The sequence below is a fragment of the Lontra canadensis genome, unplaced genomic scaffold (assembly GCF_010015895.1).
Source record: "Lontra canadensis isolate GAN:19392208 unplaced genomic scaffold, GSC_riverotter_1.0 scaffold31, whole genome shotgun sequence".
Classification (NCBI taxonomy): Eukaryota; Metazoa; Chordata; class Mammalia; order Carnivora; family Mustelidae; genus Lontra; species Lontra canadensis.
In genome coordinates this window covers 10,933,551-10,953,233 of record NW_022631025.1, presented here as the reverse complement: position 1 = coordinate 10,953,233, position 19,683 = coordinate 10,933,551, and the positions used below count along the sequence as shown (strand labels likewise).

General features: G+C 41.2%; 1 protein-coding gene across 4 annotated transcripts in view; it reads right to left on the bottom strand.

The window, feature by feature from the left end:
- Positions 1 to 1,090: 1,090 nt before the first annotated feature.
- SMC5 (structural maintenance of chromosomes 5) overlaps positions 1,091 to 19,683 on the bottom strand; it is a 94,676-nt gene continuing 76,083 nt past the window's right edge. Inside the window, exons 18-25 of one of the 4 annotated variants that reach the window (XM_032866594.1) lie at positions 8,089 to 8,214; positions 5,384 to 5,428; positions 4,878 to 4,973; positions 4,340 to 4,444; positions 4,006 to 4,125; positions 2,606 to 2,785; positions 2,428 to 2,523; positions 1,091 to 1,324 (exon numbers count right to left, since the gene is read on the bottom strand). In XM_032866594.1, coding sequence (XP_032722485.1) covers positions 1,181 to 1,324; positions 2,428 to 2,523; positions 2,606 to 2,785; positions 4,006 to 4,125; positions 4,340 to 4,444; positions 4,878 to 4,973; positions 5,384 to 5,428; positions 8,089 to 8,214 — 912 coding nt within the window. In that variant the 3' untranslated portion in view covers positions 1,091 to 1,180. Of the gene's footprint in view, positions 1,325 to 2,427; positions 2,524 to 2,605; positions 2,786 to 4,005; positions 4,126 to 4,339; positions 4,445 to 4,877; positions 4,974 to 5,383; positions 5,464 to 8,088; positions 8,215 to 19,683 lie in introns of those variants that run through there. The other 3 variants (XM_032866596.1, XM_032866595.1, XM_032866597.1) reach the window with 3 other exon arrangements.

Sequence of the window (19,683 nt, the reverse complement as noted above, 5' to 3'; positions counted from 1 at the left end):
ACTATCTCACAAGCTTTATCTTTTAAAAGAACAGAATTCGTTTTGGCAATGTTAATTAGTATTAACTCAGAGATAAACAAATGATTCTCCCATCTAATTCTTTCCTGCTCAAACAGTTTAAACTAGATTTTTTAAGACAATGGGGTAGGATCAACACTGTTAAGGAAGGACCTAAAAGCTTAGGTTCTAGAAACATGTTTTAAAACAAATCAATGCTTCCCTCACTCTTGACATAACACTGAGAAATTTCAAATATAAACTGTAGAAACCAGTATATGAAATCTTAAGAAAAAATCTTACTAAAAATAATTATAAAAATGCTTTTAGAAATTGAAGATGTAAAATACACTTGACTTTAAATAAAAAAACAACCACCAAAAAAAAAAAAAAAAAAAAAAAAACAACCCAAAACAAACCCCACACATGCTTTACAGGGTTATTCTTTAAAAACCCTTATCACTTGATTTCTTTTCTGTCAATCTTTTGGTTGCTCCTTGCATCATCTAGTGGCCACCTTGTGGCATCATTTCAAAGACGTTCTGCTACCATTTTTGAAGCCCAGTATGTTTTCCCCTAGAGATCCCAATACAATTACAGTGGCAAGTTTTGTAAAATCTTTTCAAAGGCCCATAAAATCCCAGTTCCTAGTGGAGATAAGGTAATCCTTTTTAATAGGAAGAAATGAATAGATCTGTCATAAATTATTATTATACATTAGTCTAGACATTTCCATATCCATTTTTTTAAAATTAAATATAACACTAGGAGGAAACTATGACTTGAGCTGTAGAGTCCGCTTTAGACTCTGAGAGTAATTAAAGTTCCTCTGGAATTAAAGCTCAGAATTACCAGGTCAAGCACACTTCCTGTGACGGGTAACCCCTTCCCCGGTACCTGTGATGTGAACACTAAGTAAGTACCTTTTGCCATGGGAACCCACTGACTCGTGGTCAGAGGGCCAAGGACTTAGGTTCAACAGAAACTGAAGACTTAATTTCTCCTATCAGGTGAGGTTCCACGAAAGGCATTACTATGGTGTCCGTTCATCAACCCTTTGCATTTAACAGCAGGCTTCCAAAAATGACCCATCTTAGTCTTAATGAATCTCCTTTTATTCAGGTGAGCCATACTTATAAACAGGATTTAACCAAAAAAACTCCCAAGTTCTTGCCCTTCACTTTTATTGAGAAGGTTGGGTGAATGTGATCCTGCGCCGCCGCCTTTGGAAAGCCTTTAAATTCCATCTGTTAGGTTCCAGCATATGAGGGCCGTTGTAGACAAACAATACGGTCATCTTGTCAGAGTAAGGAAGATTTTGCAGGAGCTGTAAGCGTGAAAACAGATGGTCCTATAATGCCATACATTAAGCAGCACAGTTTGCCATCCTTACGTGTGTCAAGTCAAATGCGATTTCTAACACTAATGACACACTTAGGGGGCTGGCAATGCCACACACACAGCCCCCCACAGTGGCCCCCGCTTGGGCCGCCGCACCTGACGCCTGGCCTGAAGGGTCCTCAGCCAGGGCCTGGTCAGCATTCCCAGGCCAATAAGATCCTACAAGCTCCGAGGCTGACCCTGGAAGTATGTCCTTCAGAATTTTCTGAGGATTCATACTTCTTGTACCCACAAACAGTTCGCGGGCAACTCGAAGGGTCGGGGAAAGACTGGCAGCCTGCAAGGTGTGTGCCAGAGGGAGGGCTTCGAGGCCAGGGGGTTTGGTAAACACTACAGTATTAACAGATCTGGCTCTTCCCGAGGGTATCTGCTGGACAAAGAAGACAGAGGATACCATTCAATAAAAATGTGCATTTGATGGGCTCTCCAATGAAATTTTTCATGCCTACTTGGTTTAAGAAAATCTGATAATATTAATAAACACGTCTTTGAGTATATTGGTCTTACACCTTAGCCACAACATAAGATGTCACAAAAGAATATTTCCTGCTGTAATGGTTCTAGCTCTAGAATGGAAAATTCTCTGTAAAGATAATTCTGTTTTTATCGAAGTTAATTTGAGGAGAGGTGAGGTCGGAGTAACTTAAGAGTTCTCCTGCGCCCGGGCCGTGCTGTCCCAGACAAATGAGGAGCACCAGACCCCTAGGGTTTATGTTCTCTTGCCTCTTGTAAAAAGTGCTAAAAGAGGAACTTCTCTACAATGAAGAGTTAAGTGCCAAAAGCAGGGAGGAAATCCTGGTTCCAGAACATAATTCTATGCCTCTTACATTTCTTCTTCCGATAATAAGGTTTCTGATTGAGTATGGCACTGGCACTTGTCCCCTTTATCTAAATAATACTGTAATCTTGTTAGTCCTTCTTTGGGAGTGTTTCTGCGCATACTGATCTATCGGGCCATCGTCTGCTCCATGATGAGGCCGCCGGGGACTCTGGAGTGCAATGAGCACTCGTAGATGACTTATTACCTACCTTTGGTGTAATAAAGAAGTACTGAGATGTATTTTCTTTACAAGCAGTATTTACAACCATTTCAAACACCCTCCGCTCATTGATCGGGTCCATTCCCTAAACAATGACAATCACAGTGAATACAGTGAAGTCGGTTATAAGCTGCAAGAAAGCCCAAGGAAAAGGAAAAGCACCACACCTGATTGATTTCATCGACGACCCTGAACGGGCACCGATTCAGCTCCTGCAGTGCCATCAGGTACAACATGGTGGAGACGCTCCTCTCGCCGCCGCTCTGGTGGTGCGGCGTCAGCTCGTGCAGCTGTGTGCTGCTGCGGAACTTGACCCGGATTCGAATTCCGTATTTATCGTAGTCCTCCTGTAAAACGGGACAGCGCTGACAGGTGACGGTTTGCTCCAGCAATTGGCTACTTCTATTTGAAAACAGACTGGATAAATCCATGATAAGAAGAAAACGGTTTAAATTTAGTGAAAGGAATTTTGGCTGAAGAGACCCTTGAAGATCCCTCAAGGCTTGTGGGTAACGACTCGTTCCTTGACACTTTGAGTTTAATCGTAAGGAAGAGTTGGCTGAAGACCTGCTTTATACAGTAACTGAGAGGCTGGAAGGCGCTAACGTGCTTTCAAGTGCTGCGGCACAGGGCCTGGCACGTGGGCTGTTCACTGGAAAAGATACTTGTTACTACACTCTGTCCCTTCACCGTAAGAGCCCCAGGACAGCAGACGACGTCGCTGGGGCAGAATCTCCCATCTCACCAGAACTGGCAAGTGAGATACTGTGGGCCATTCATCAGCCAGGGAAGCAGTCGTGGGGCAGGGCTCCTGAGGCACTACCCTGCTCTCTGCCCACGCACGTATCGTACATGCAGATTTGCATACAAGATGAAATACAAAGATGTTAAGCTGTGAAGGAAAAGGACCTTTTATTGTCTTCATTTCTGTCCTAAGGGGAAAAAAAACTTAGTGGGGAAATTTTTTGACATACCCAAGACTAGAGAGAACACTAAAGCTCAGTGTATCACCAACCAGCCTCAACTGCACGCAACACAGGACCACTCCTGCTTCAGCTCTCGCTCTACCCTCTCATCTTCAGTGACTTTAAAGCAAATCCCAGGTTCGTCACTTTACACATTTCTGAATGGAAATTATTTTACCTACCATTTGCAATGCATTAACTTACAGCTCAAGGAATTACTAACAAATTTCCAAATATTTTCATTCCTGGGTACTCTTGAAATCTTGATTAAAAAAGGAAACCACTGATCCTGTATTTCAGTTACGTTTACCAATCTCTTTAGGACTCTTCTGCTGTGGACAGTGGTAGATGTATAAAGCAAATCATTCACAGCTGAATAACCATTACCTATCTATAGTTTTAGTAAAGCATTAGTGACTTGTCTCAAATGCCCCGCCACCCCCAAAAAGTGATGGGCTCCTAGAGGTGGTGTTTTCCTTCCTCTGGACAATTTTTTAGTAAGCATAGTTTTCACAGGTATAACTTAAGAATAAGCAATTGGTCCATACTTTTAGCATCTAATTAAAATTACTTGGCAGGAAACATTTCAAAGGCAGCATTACCTCGTTTTCTGTATGTAGATCAACTTCACCAGCACACTGCATGGAACTGAAAAAATTGCTGAATTTTTCATTAATTTTTTCTACGAGCTCCTTTAAAGGATTAAGCCACCTTTCTTTTACCTGCAAATCAATTCAATATAAAAGCACAATTTAAAGGCTTACTGCATTGACAGAAGATTGTCCACAAAACCATTTCAGTACCAATCTAGTCATGAGAACACACACACTGCATCTGTTCTCAGAAGCATGTCGTTTCTGGTTGCATTATTCCACACTCCCATACGATACACGATAAACATGTGATAGAAAGAAAAGGTAAAGGTTAAATAATTACCTGTGAAATGCTTTCCCTGTATTTCTCCAGTTCAACTTTCTTTATCTTTAGTTCCTCAGTTAATTGCTCTATTTCTTCTTCTCTTTTTGTGTATTCTTGAACGACCTGGCAGGGAAAAAAATCATTTAAGATAAACCTACCAAAGGATAACATCACGGGAAATTTTGCATCAATTAAAGCACTAGCAGAAAATGCCAATTGTGTTGCATTGTTTGTATGCCATTAATTTATGTTCTTCTACTGAACAGGTTTTTTATCCTTGAAAAAAATACACTGCAGTATTTCAGGTTAGCCCAACGATTCTTTTTATAAAGGAAAGGCACAGAACAGTGTGTTCCTTAGGAAGAGTCTATTTAAAATTCTAATAGATTCAGAATCTGGCATTTAAAGCACATTGTTCCTGCTGTCTGGCTTATTATTACCAAGAGCTCTAGTACAGAGTGGGAGGCGAGTACTGGAGGGAAGGGTGCGCGCGTGCGCGGTGTGCATGGGGAGGGGGTGGCTGTGCTTGAGTCAGGCAGTAAGAAAAGAGGCCTACTGTAGGATTCAGTCCCGTGAAACAAGAGGCTCTTGATCTTTCTTCAGTTAACAAAGCATCAATTTCATCCAATGTGTTTGGAAGATCCTGGAAAGCCTAAAGAAGAAAAAAATGGTCTGTAATTACAAATAGTCTAGCAAAAGCAGTTTAACTTGAACAGTTAAATATTCTGCTGAGTAAGTACTACGTGTTCAACAGCATGCTAGCACACAAGGAATCAAAGGAATTAAACAGGGATTTTTTGCCTTCAAAAAGCTTACACTTAGTAACACTGGAAAACACCTTAAGACTGAGTATTGGTGTTGAGTATTAAAGTAAGCAGTTCTACCCTACAGGCTATGGGATTTACAGAAGGGAAATACCAGTTCATGCTAGAGGAGCTACAGAGAGTTAAGAGAATTGAGGGGCCTCACTTTCCCAGAAGTCTCTGGGCCTTCAAGCAAGAAGCAGAGGGAAAGCAAGGCAGAGGGGAAACAGGAGCTTGGAAAAAAGAAAGCGCTGCATACCATGGGGGGTGAGGAGTTGTGTCCATTTGGAATGGTGGGTACTTGCTGAATTGGTAGAATGGGTCCAGAATATGTGGGGCATTGAAAGAGAGCAAGAAGTTAGAACTTTATACTGTACTTACGAAGAATGACAAAAGCATCTTAAGAATCCAATTACTTTGACGGAATTTCGCTGTAGCACAGCTGACCCTCAAACAACAGGATTAGGGGGACTGAGCCCCACTGTGTCATCAAAAATGCATGTATAACTAACTTTTGACTCCCCAAATACGTAGCTACCGATAGCTACTGCTGACTGGAAGCCTTCCCGAGAACAGCAGCAGTGAGGTAACACCTATTTTGTATGTTACGTATTTTATATACTGTACTCATACAGTAAGCTGGAGAAAAGGAAATGTTACCAAGGAAAACATAAAAAAATATATTGATAGTACTGTCTTTGTTGAAAGAAAAAATTCACAATGCAGTTCAAACCCGTGTTGTTCGAGGGTCAGCCGTACTACCTTCTGAGTCCAGGTCCTAGAACCAAGTCAGAACAGACACCTTTTTATCTGGGAGGAAAGCGGTACACGGATTTGCCGGCACAACCTGCATAGTTAATACAACACGAGGTACAAAATCAATCTTGAAACTCTGAAAAAGATCCTGAAATACGACACGAATCGAACATTTTAATCGTTGTCTTCCATCTGTTCAGAAAGCAGTTCAACTTCCACAGGCTCTCAGATACGAAGTGTCCGTTGCTGACTGACTTGTCCACTGAGCTCGCCCTGTGCTTGAACATCTTCTCGGCATCTTCAGTGAATCCCCAATATGCGTCTTCCGTTGAAGATGGTCCAAGAGAAATCTTCGTGTCACCTACCCTCCCCACCACTTTGAGCCAATCTATTTCTCCTTCAATCTTCTTCGTCTCAGTCCATGGCAGAACACAGGGGCTGGTTCCCGCTTTCGCCCCTTCCCTCTAATCCGTTAGCCAGTCCTGCTGACCGTCTCAAAAAGATCCTCATATTGGCAAACTTCCCCCTCCAGTACTGCTTCAGGCCCCTCATCTCTCCGGCCTGGTCCAAAGCGATCATGTTCTCAAGGGTCTCCTTGCTTTCATTCTTACGTCCCTGCTGGATTCCCCACCGGGCAGTCAGAGTGTTTTACACGCTCCAGCCAGTCCCATCACTCCTCTTGACAATCTTCCAGTGGGGTCTGTCTCCACATACAACCTACGCTCCTCCCACGAGACCCTGCATGCTCTGATTTCCACCGTCCTTCGTGCCTGGATGATCCTGTCTGGGCCGGACTGAGTATTTCTTCCTTCACGTGAGACATGCCATGTGTACTTCCGCCCCCGGGGCTCTGTATGCAGCGATTAGCTCTGCCTGGAAAACTTTTCCTTCAAACTCTCACTTGACTAATTTCTTCTCTCCATTCAGGAATCCTCCATAATAGTATCTTCTCAAAGGAGCCTTCCCTGGCACTATCCTCTTACCTTGTTTTTTCTTCTTAGCACCTCTTGATAAGAGGACATTGTCTCTGTTTTTTAATTTATCTGCCCCTCCCTCCAGACTAGAATATAAACTTTAGTAGAGAAGTATCTGTCTTGTTCAATGCCTGAACATTCATAATATATGAATTATCTTCTAATTTTGTTTTTTTTCAAAAACAATACAACTTATCAAGGATAGAACCATATTATTCTCTGAAAGAAAAAAATACTACAGATATTGTACTATTATTTATTTTATGACAATTCCATGTACTTGGGAGAAGTTTAATATATTTTTAGAAATAAGAGCCACTCGATTTGTCTTATATATGTTCCTACTAAATCCCTACTAGGTACCGAAAATAGAACCACTCTCCGGGCTATCTGTGTCTGATATAATAGAGTAAGATCTTTGAGGATTTGAAAATTTAATCCAAACTTTTTTTTCAGACATATCATTAGCTATTGAAAGAGATTAGACATTAACTACTGAAATAGGGGAGTACACATCTTATTATCTATTGAAATTAAGATAAAATACTTCCTCTAAAAATTCATTTTCTAGTGTCTTCTTTTGACATTCAGAGGTGGTATGTTAGGCAAGGTACAATCCCTACTAACACTTAGGGTCATAGGGCCACATAATAAGGCAGCATCTCCTTTTACTAACCACACAGAATGTCAGCACAGAAAATGGAAAGGAGGAAAGCCTCTTTTCTCCTTTTCTTACCAACAGATGTTAGCCCCAAAGATCTGGGTCTCGTCAAACCCTAAATAAACACCCTAATTTCCAGAAAGGCATTTTCACTTTGCCTTTTTTAAAAAATATCACTTCTGTTTACCAACCTTCTACACCAATCGCCAATGGTAGGTTTCCATAAAAACACCAAACCCCGCTTGACCCTACCTCTTAAAGGTAAGTTGGGGAAAAAAGCCTTTTACGGGAAGAATGAACATTCTGGAACTGATAACTGGGTAAGGGACTGCCTGTGCTTCAGTCGCGTTAGGACTAAGCCAGGCCTGATGGATGCCCGAGTTTGAATCCAGTAAAGAAAATCCATTAAGCACAATTACTTCACATACAAACTCCGTTTAAAAAAACCGGGGGAAATCCGCTTTGCTTTCAGCACATTCGGTTTCTCAGGGCCGTACAACGCCTAGCACCCTGAAGCTGACAGAGAACGCAGCAGCACGTGACCCTGCAGCCTTATACACTTGGGACACTTACTGTCTGGTATTCTTGAGGAACCGTCTGCTCCGCACCCAGGTTGCATACTTGCCTCGCTCTCTTCATCAGCTCCTTGCATTTCTGCAGCAGCCTCTGCCGACTCTCATCCAGCTCGATGAAATGTTGCTGTTGCAAGAAGAAGTTGTTTTGATAATTTGTAGGTTACCGCTCTATCAGAGGACCACGTCATTAAACCACATTAGAGGCGTACTTTGGGGACCCTGCGGATTCAGTCCCAGGGCACCTCAATAAAGTCGCCATCACCGTAAAGCATGTCCAGTGAATGTTTTAGTTTCCTGGTGGGTGTGAAGGTTACATTTACTACACTGTAGTCTAGTAGGTGTGCAATGGCATTAGGTCTTAAAAAAAAAGTATACACCTCACTAAAAAATACTTCACTGCTAAAAAATGCTAACCACCACCATGTGAGTTTTCAGTAAAGCCACTCACAGATCACAGGTCCCCATAACAGATATAATAATGGAATATTATACCAGATCTTAAGGACAGTAAAGTGAAGAGTAATAGAATGAGGTATGCCTGTACATCAACAACTGAATTTTAAGAAGCAAATCATCTAAAAGCCATACCTCAAAAGTCATGACCAAGATTAGAAAGTTTAAATTTGAACTTACACTTTGAAATATTATCAGCACATCATATGACATTAATCCTTAAGAGCTCTGAAATTTTTTTTTTTAATTTTTTAAAGATTTATGTGAGGGGGGGAGAGAGAGAAAGAGAGCAAGCACACACACACAGGAAGACGGAGAAGCAGACTCACCACTGAGACCCCAGGATCCCAGGATCATGACCTGAGCCGGGGGCAGATGCTTATCCCACTGAGTCACCCAGGCGCCCCCCTGAGCTTTCAAATTTAAATTTGCTTTTTTCTGAAAAGTTTAACTTAGCTATATATAATTATATTCTAATACAATTTGAAACACATAGTACATAGGCTTCCCATCTGAAAACTGAGCACATGAATGTGAAGAGAACCTTTAAATAGTGTTTGGTAGTTGTTCTAGTGCCTTTCATAAAGTTATCATTTATTCATGGACCCATTCATTCCTTCACCAGATAATTACTGAGAATCCATTAAATGTCAGAATTTTATTATGCACTGAACACAGAAAGGTGAAAAAGGAGAAAGACACACAAAATTATCATCATTAGAGAAACAGCTCTACTGTTCATTGAAAGCTATGTACTGTGTGCTTCACACATGATTCCCTTTTCACAGTACTGTACAATGATATTATTCCCCATTTTGCACGTTAAGAAAAGAACCGAAGCATCTCGTCCAAACTCACACACTTAGTTGCAGGCTGTCAGGATTCACATCCACGCCTGCTTCTAGAACTCATGCTCTTTTCACTATAGCACCATGCCCCTCGGACAGAGCTGGATAGAGAAAAGCAAAGTCAGAGGTGTGGGGCAGGGGTCGGAGGTGGGGGAGGCAAACAGGAAAGAAGGCCAGAGTGGTCACAGAAGCCAGGACAGGGGAATGGTTTTCAAGAACAGGTGAGCAATTACGAAAGAGGAAGTAGCAGAATGCAGTCCCAGGACAGCTGATTACAAATGTAAAGTCAGGGAAGCCTGCTTAGAGGCTTAGTTAGGGGACAAGAAATCTACCGTAGTTGGAGGAGAGGGAAGATTGGAAAAAATCAGTGATAAAGGTAGACAAGAGCCCGATGGCAAGTTTCATGGGTAATGAGGAGGGCATCATGGAATGCCTTCTGGGGGCCAAGCTTGTTATAACCACTACCTTGTATGTTAATTAATCTAATCCTCATTATAATCTTTGAGTATGTATTATCTTTCTTACACGTGGCTCAGAGATCTTAGGAAACTTGCTCAAGGTTACGAAAATACCAAGTGAACAGGTTCCTAAGAAACCAGTTCTGGCTTGCTCTTCCCATGAAACCTCCCACTTCAGTCTGCACAAAAAAATACCAAAGGGGTGTGCAAGGGAAATGGTAAATACTATCAATCAGTACCGGTGCCCAGCGACATGGCAGATGTATTAAGAGCTCTCCGGGCAGAGACCCGGACATGTATATTATTAACAAGGTCCTCGGGTGATTTTGATGTATACAAGTTTCACAGCAAATGAGCTAACCCAAGACAAAAGTCAAAGGAATACTTCCTGGACTGAACTGCAGATACAAAGCCGGCCCGATCCGAATCACGTGTCAGGACAGTTCCCTGAACCTGAGACACATGAAGGAAAACGTTGAAGACTCCCTGCCACACCTGCTTTGCTCTCAGGGCCAAGCACACTGAGGCAGCTGTCAACGGGGGCCAGAGAGAAACTGCTAGAGTCTTCCATTCCCGCTCCATACTCCTCTGGGCCTTGCCAAAACAAAGCACTAAAATATTACAGCAAAGAAATACCAGAGGTGACCATGTGGGCCTCTGGAGTTGGGAGGACAAAACCTCATCCAACAGTTGCCTTCCACTGAGTGGCAGAGGTTTAATTAAGTATTTATCAGAGAAAACCATTCTTTACGTACATGTTTGTGACATAACTCTTCACTGGGTACGTGCGCAACACCCCCCACCGGCCCCCACCACAGATCCGAACCATAATTCTTGCTGAGTTTCTCTGCTCGGGGTGGGGAGGGTAGGTAAAGAGCAGGAAGCAGCAGCAAACCATGATCCAAGATAATGTTGTAAAGTCAGACTAGTAAAAAAGGCTTTATTAACAATTCTGCTTAGAGTCTAGCCTTTAAACAGGTAATGGACAACAGAAACTTTTCATCTGTGGGAGACCTAAAGGGAGAAAAAGGCAAATTTGCAAACTATGCCCCACCAACATCTCAAAAAGGACTACTCTGTGGGTACATATTCTGAAAGAATAAGTATCATCTTTTCTCAGAAATTCTGAGAAAGTTCAATGGTCCTGAAAGGTGTGTAAGGACATTGAACGAGGAAAACCTTCTCTAAGAGGGCCCTCTAGTGGAACAAATTGGAATGCGTCACAGATTTTCTTATTAAATACAAAAAGCATACTACACCTAAAATTTATAATAAAGGATTCTATTTAACAATATTGAGTCAAAATGAAAATGATATTCTGTATGAAAGGAATGGGAGCTCTAAGTAGCATTAACTTTTACTAAAACACTAGTTGTAAACAAAAACAGTATTTTAATTTTCCTTTGATATAAATAAGCCTCAAATTTCATACCAATTTAATGGATTTCCAATTCAAATGTTAACTGTTAAGTTTTACTATATATCATGCAGAATACATATTTTAGAAATATGAAAAGTAATCTTTTAATATCAACTTTAAATTTTAATGTCAAATTTGAAATTTAAAAAGACAGTGGTCTTGACTTACTAGTATACGAGATTACAAATTATAATCATAAGAAATTAAGAAGCGGCAATAATACGGTTTACCTGTTAAATGACCTCTTCTCTCCTCAAATCTATCTATCTTAAAAAACAAGTCTCCTGATATTGTGCTGTGGGACAGAGGTAAGCAGGTAGTCCCAGAAGAGAACATTAGATGAAAGCAAGGGGTATCTAAATTTTAGTGGGAGGACAAACACATTAAACAATTTCTAATTCTTATAATATTAATTCTGATGCAAACCTATATTTTTTAAGGAAACCCTGGTTTCATGCTAGGCAGTGCACTAAGCATCTCAATATATATTAAATGGAATTATCACAATACCCCTGCCAGGCAGATAGGTATTTTAATACCTATGACTGAAAATAAGAGACATGAAGCGAGGGTTGGAAAGCAGTGCACGGCTTAAAACAAAACAAAAAAACCCAAAACCTCAACCAAGTAACAGGTCTACCCCTCTGTATCCACCTTCATATGTAAACTGACATGCAGTCAGCTTACTAACTTGTCCTAAAGATATTCCAGACACAATTAACAAACCGACACGCACAACCACCTTTCTTCTCTGAAGACGTTTTATAGGCCTGGAACCCTGTTGCCCTCTTGGCCTTCCAACAGTCTGAGGCCCTATCAAACCCCATGGTGGTCAGTCATCCTTCAAGTTCCCTCAAGGATACGACTGAACACGTCAATCTTCTTTCGTGAACCTGTTTTCATGGTCAGCGTCAAGGACAAAATGGGAAGTGGTAGTAACGGTTCCTTAGCGCAACCTGCCAAGTGTTCAGAGGGACAAGTGGGGGAAGAAAACAACCCATTCTTTTCTCTTGTTTCAAAGGACACAGGACAGCAAGAATAACAGGACGAGCATCTGACTGCAAACAGAAAGGAAAAGTAAAAGAATAAGAAAGTGAACGATGAGAGACGTATGCTATACACTCTTCCACTCAGTCTTCATTATTCCAAAAGGGTGGTTAGGGACCATGGTCAGTCAGCAACAAACACTTAATGAGCATACAATGCAGGAAATAAAAGAACCTTCCAAAAGGGATGTATAAAACAATTTTCAGACCAACTCATGGAGAAGAGAAAGAGAATGGTACAAAATACTGTCGAGGAGAGACACACGATACAGTCGGGCAGCATCGGCTCAGAGCAGGATGGGAAACCTGACGAGGGCTGTGCGCGCGCGTGTCTGTGAGTGGTCAAGAGGCTGAGAACACAGTGGCTATTTCCAGGTACCAAATCTAAAGGGACAAGCAGTAACCAGAGGTTATTTCTTTGGACAGTGTAATGTGGCGTCTTTATAAAAAAATTAGTGACTGAAAAACTGAAAACAAATCCTTCTCCCAAGAAACTTTGCTACTCTCCGTCATAGTCTACTCTGCTCAAAGGATTAAGATTCCTGCTGCCACTCACACAGTGGGTCCCAGGACAGTAACTCTGTCCGCCGACACCAGGTCTTGGTACATCCACGTGACCACAGGCTGCTACAGAGCAGCTCCGTTCCACAGTGGGCTGAAGGTGGGAGACTGACCCCAAGGCCCTCACGATTTCATGATACTTCTGTAAACGTGTCACCAACCTATAGTTCTCTTTAGCTCATTAACACTTCATTCACAACTTCACGCACAAGGATCCAATGCTGTATTGTGTGGCTGGACTCACTCCATACAGTATGGGCGCGATGGGTTCCTTTCTTCCTGAAATCTCTTCTGTAATGTCCCCTCCCCCGAACAACCAGGCTCACAGGCTCAGTCGGTGACAAAATGTAGGATGGGCTCTATTTTTAATTATTTACCAACAGAACACATGACGGATAGAAGACTTCACTCGCACCCCGTGAAATAAACACAGATAGGGCTCTGTTCGGGTAGTCAGCTCCATACCCAGCTCCCGCAGCACCCTCCCCCCGGCCCCATCTCAGTACTACCTTCGGTTGGTTCTTTGCTGCATCCCTTCACCATGTTCAGAATGACTATGGCTACTCCTGCTCCCTTCCTCTGCTTTGTTTGTTTTGTACAACGGGGGTGAAGGAAGGACTTTCCCATCTTCCAAGCCTCTGGCCTTTGCTCTAAGCACACTCACCAATCCTAGCGTATCAAACCTGATCTTCAGCTCCTTCTGGTGAGCTGTGTTTGTGCTCGCCTACTACTCTAACGTGCTTATCAGCTAGCAAAATCTTGTTTCTCCCAACTTTTTCTAGCCACTTTTTCTGGAAGCCGATTCTGAAGAGGCTGACTTCAGAAAAATGTTCCCACTCCTCTGAGCGGTCCTCAATTTCCTAAAACTTATCAGGCCTGTTTCCACTAAAAGATACTACTTCAGTTCAGTATTAAGGAATGTTACTGAAAAGTGAGGCGTAATATGAATCATGTACAGACCCTGCCACAGCGTAGCAGACTCTGGGAGGGGAAAAGAGTGGACGACCAAGGCACAAGGAGACTTCAAATACAGGACGAGCTTTAAAAATCTGCAACAAACATGGCAAAGTGCTACATTTGTTAGGGAGAAGGGACGTATGGAAGTTCTAGTACTCCTACTCTGGTGTATCTTTAAAATTTCATAGTAGGAAATGTTGGAAAAAAGACTTTAGTGAAACATAAACTCCTAAATTTTTAAGCATTTTTTAAGCTTGGAAACGTAACTGGTGAATGAGCTGCCAGTCAAGGGGACAAGCTGGTGGGTTCTGTGGAACCTATTCAACAGCGAAACCATCACCCCCAATGCAACAAACCTATCTAGCCCTTTCAACACTGTGTACCCCTCTGTAACCTACCCCACTATATCCCCCAGGACACCGCTGACTGATTTCCGTCACAGGCCGTTCTACATTCTGTAAATGTCCTATAAATGGAATCAGAGTTGTCTTTGGTCTGGCTTCCTTCACCCAGCATAATTAGGATCCACCATATTGTCTCAGTAAGTCATTCCTTTTTACAACTGAGTAATACCCTGTTGTGTGGATATACTGTATCGTGTCTTCACCACTGCTGGACATTTGTTTCCAGTTTTTAACTAGGACAAAACTGCCACCGATTCCTATACCAGTCTCTCATGGATACATGCTTTCCCTTCTTTTCGGTAAATACTAGGAGAAGAATGGCTGGATTGGCAGGTATATTTTTAGCGTTTAAAAATCTCTCTAATGGTTTGCCAAAGTGGTTGTGCACTTGAACTCTCTACCAGGATGTACGTGAGTCCCAGATGCTGCACACCCTCACCAACAAGTCCGTACGACGTCTGCTGTTCCAGCGGGTCTACGGCTGTAGCTCATAATTCACGCTTCCCTACATCTTTTCACGTCCAGCATCTTTTCATGTGCTCATCTGCTATCCGTGTATTTTCTTGAGTGAAGATTATGTTAAGATTTTCTGCCCATTTTCTGACTGGGCCGTATGTCATCTCTATTGACAGTTGTACAAGAGTTCTTCTTATAGTATTCTCCATGTCAGCAAACTTTTTCTGTACAGGGCCAAGGAGCTAAGTATTTTAGTCGAGGGAATGTCGAGGGCCCCATACAGAATGTCATGTATTTTTTTTTAATCCCTTGAAAATGCAAGAACTAGTAGCTTGCAGGGACTTAATATAAGCAGTTGTTAGGCTCCATTTGGCCCCCAGTAATAGCCCGTCACTTTGATACAAGTCCTTTATCAGGTGTAACGCGTTGCGTTGCAAATATATGCTCCCCGCCAGTCTGTAGCCTGCCTTTTTTAACAGCATCTATTGAAAAGCAAGTAAATTTTGTTGAAGTAAAACTTGTGATTCCTTTTGCTTTACAATTTGTGCTTTTTGTGTTCCACTCAATTTTTCCTCAAACCAAGAATTTTTTTTTTCCTTCAAAAAGCTTTTAGCTTTAGTTCTTCCATTTAAGTCTGTGGCCCATTTATATATGGTAGGAGGGTAAGGGTTGTGGCTCATCTTTTGTACACGATTATTCAATTGTTCCAGCACTATTTGTTAGACTATTCTTACGCCATTGAATTGCCTCAGTTATCTGTGCCAAAAAACAATCGGCTATGTATGTGTGAATCTATTTCTGGTTTCCCTGTTCGGTCCCACTTAGCCATATACGTCTATTTTTACACCAATACAATGATGTCTTCATTATTGCAGCTTTATAATAAGCCTTAAAATTAGGAAGGTGAGTCATCGAACTTGGTCTTTTTCAAAGTTCTTCTAAGTCTACTCCATTTTCGAATAAGCTTGTCAATTTCTAAAAGCCCTGCTGGGAATTTTATTGAATCTATAGGAGAGTTCTGACATTTAAACAAATCCTGGACCTTTGATCCATGAACACAATCTCTCCATTTATGTAAGTCTTATTTTAATTTCAGCAAGATTTTGTAGTTTTCAGCATACAGGTCTTATAAATATATCCCTAAGCATTTCATATTTTTGATGATAATGCACACAGTAGTTTTTTTTTTTTCTTTGAGTAGGTTCCACACTGAGTGAGCAGCCAACACAGGGCTTGCATTCAAGACCCAAAGTTAAGGGCAGCTTAAGAGTCCGTTAAGTGTCTGCCTTCGGCTCAGCTCATGATTTCTGGGGTCCTGGGATCCAGCCCCACATCGGGCTGCCTGCTCAGCAGGAAGCCTGCATTCTCCCTCTCCTTGTGCACACGTTCTCTCTCTCTCTATCAAATAAATAAGTAAAATCTTAACAAAAAAAAAACAAAAAAAACAAAACCCAAGCTAAGACTGAGCTGAGATCAAGAGTCATGCTTAACCAACTGAGCCAGCCAGGTGCCCCACAGAGTCCTCTTCAACTTTGATTTCCAATTGTTTATTATTAGGAGATGGAGCCACATCGGATTCTGAACTTCTATACTGACTTGTATCCTACAACCTTGCTAAATGCACTGATAGCACTGATTCCTTAAGATTTTCCACAGACATAAGTCTGTCTGAAATAGACAAGTTTTTCATTTTTGGGTTTTCTTTTTTTTTTTTCCTTAGTGCACTGGCTAGATCTCCGGTGCAATGTGGAAGAGAACTGAGTAGTGAGGATCTTCCTTGTTTCCAGTCATTAGGGGAAAGCTTCATTCCTTCATCAATGAGTACGCTATGAGCTAGTGGTTTTGGATAATTTCCTTCTATTCCTAGAAACACAAAGCTTTTATCATAAAAGGATGCTAGACTTTGGCAAATATTTTCTCTGTATATAGTAAGACAATCATCTGGTTCTTCTGTAGTTGTTCACATGCTGGATTACACTGATGAATCTTCAAATGTTAGATCAACCTTGTACTTCTGAGATAAACTCACTTGGTTAGTTGGATTTTACTGTTTATATACTGTTGGATTACTAACTCTTCTTCCCCAGAGATTTTATTTTTAAATCTTTAAATCGATGTGGGACTCAATCCCAGGACCCTGGGATCATGACCTGAGCTGAAGGCAGATGCTTAGCCAACTGAGCCACCTAGGTGTCCCTCATTTGCTAACTTTTTAAATCAATTTTTGCAGCTATGGTTCATGAGAGACACTGGTCTATAGTTTAGTCTGATTTTGATATTGGAGAATGCTAGCCTCATAGAATCTGTCATGAAGTACCCCCACCCCCCTTTACCTTTTAAGACTCTTGGGTAGAACTGTTAGTCTTCCTTCTCCCTGGAATTCACCAATGAAGCCTCAAGGCTGGCGTTTTCCTTGTGGGAAGGTTTCTAAGTGCAAATTTAATTTCTTCAGTAAATACAGGGCTATTCTAATTGGCTCTTCCTTCAGGGACTTTGGGGACCTGTAAAGAGTTTGCCCATTTCTTCTAAATTGTCAAATTTACTGCCTGAAAGTCGTTCACCATTCTCCTAATACCCTGTCAGCATTTGTGAGCTTGTAGTGCTGTGCTGTTTCCTACTGGCTTCTTCTTCCAACCCTGTGGCCTGGAAACTCTCCGGGCAGTAAACTAAGGCCATCAAAGGTATCATCTTGCCCTGTCTTCCCTTCCCTCAAAAATCACTGTCCTGTTCTTCCTGGCATTTTTAAATTTTTGATTATGGAAAATTTCAGACATACATGAAAGCAGAGAGAGCAGTCTAGTAAACCTTCAGGAACCTATCATCCAGCTTCAACAATTCTAAACTCAAGACCAAGAGAGTGGCATATATACTCCATCTAGATTCCCTTCTTCCCTGGAGGATTTTGAAGACATTCCAGACATTGTATTTTCTTCATAAATACTAAAACAATGTATTTTTGACTTTAAAAAAATCCATAACCACATTATCAAACCTAAAAATGTCAATGAATTTTAATATTATTGAGTCAGTGTTCAAACTTCCATGTCTTAGGTAAAAAAAAATTTTTTTTTTTTTACAATTGTTTTGTTCAAATTGGGATCTAAATTATGTCCATTCATTTTATTTGGTTAATATATTTTTTAAGATCTTTTTCACTTAATTAGGTTCTCTCTCCCCCTTTTCCTTTTCTTAGATATTGCACTATCCAATACAGCAGGCCCAAATCATACATGGCCATTAAGCACTTAAAACGTAGCTAGTATCACTGAAAAACTACATTTTTAGTTTAATTTAATTTAAAAATAAAAACCAATACTCCAGCTATCAGAAAATGTTTAGTTAGAACTTGGGTGCATGAATTTACTTTTTCAACAGTAGGTTTTACAAAATCAAAATAGATTCAAATATTTCTGATGACAATTTATCATCCAAATTGAGATCTAATTATAAACTAGAGTATTCTAAAGACTTGAAACTGGTAGTTTTAGAGCAGTGGTTCTGAAATGGGAGAACCACTTGTCCCCCAGGATACATTTGGCAATCTCGTCACAGCTGGAGTGGGGAGGGACAGACTGCTGGCATCTAGCAAGTAAAGGCCAAAGAGATGTGTTTACACATTCTCCAATGCACAGCACAGCCCCCACACTAAGACTTCTCCAGTGGACAATGTTGGCAGTGCTGACACATCCTGGGCCAGAACCTCTTAATCAGAGTGAAATAATTTCATGTTATGTCTGAGGGTATGCACAAAAAGATCTGTTTTTTGTTTGTTTTTGTTTTGTGTGTGTGTGTGCACGTGCGCGTGTGTGTGTGTGATTGTAGCAGCTAATATCCCCTGATTCACTGGCAGCTGCAAAGTGCTGTCAGTCTATTACTGCAATTCCCTCGGCATTATCTGAAATGCTTCTATAAAGAGGATCTTCTCTTACTTATCCTAAGTAATACGTCACCCAGGAAATTCTGGATAAATGCTAGATTCTTTCCTTGCCATTTTTCAAAATAATGAGCTGCTTCTCCAATATCCTCCAAAGGGGACCAATACTACTATTTTTTAAAAGTATCACTGTGATTTCATAAATATAGATCCTTTCGATATATGGGGCTTCTGTGATTAAAAAAAAATCCGTTGGGCTCTACATCCTCTTGTTTAAACTTTTCTCAGTCTCTTTCTTAAAGATGTAGCTCTCACATTCTGCACCATATTGGAACTTGGAAATGGTCTTTTTTAGAAGACGAGCTATATCCTTTCACACTTCGTGAGCAGACTCATGTTTGGCCTTAGTTCGGTCATTTCATGTCATGCTTACTTTTGGGGCATATACGGATATAAATAAGATATCTAATCTCTAGTGATATGATGTGTTTTATCTCTCTCTCATTTTCTTTGTATATCTTTTGGAAAGTTTGCACAAATACCTTATATAATGTCCTTCATCCTTTATATCTTTTTTACAATATTGTCTGTTGGTTCCCACTACAAACAGTACTGAAATTCTTCCTTTCTGTCTCCCAAAGCACCCACTTTGAAGTAGTATCATCTTATTTCCTGATGATACCTATGGGACAATCAGGGACTATATTCTGTTTTACTTCAATTGTCTCTCTTCCCCCGTTTCCAGTGCTCTGTATCAGCTATGCTTTCAGCCTTAAAGCCATGTAAGACCAATTTTACTGTCTCCTTCATGGTTCTGGCTCTCAGTAAGCAGCGTGCTTCTGCAAAGTAGTTTACTTTGGTTGGAGGGTTCCCAGGGCCTGGACCGCCACTGCACCATCTGACCTTTCTAGGGCCTACAGTCACCTCCCAGTTTCAGCTGCTCTCAAACTGATCTGCAGAGCTTTCCACAGCTCATGGGGCCTCCTTCGTTTAGAGAGGAGAACCTGTTGGTGACCTCATTTTTCGGTTCCCTGAACTCTCCCCCTATTTACCACGTCCCTTATTCTTACCCACTGATATTCTGGCGTTCACACATGTTGTGTAACAAAGAATTAG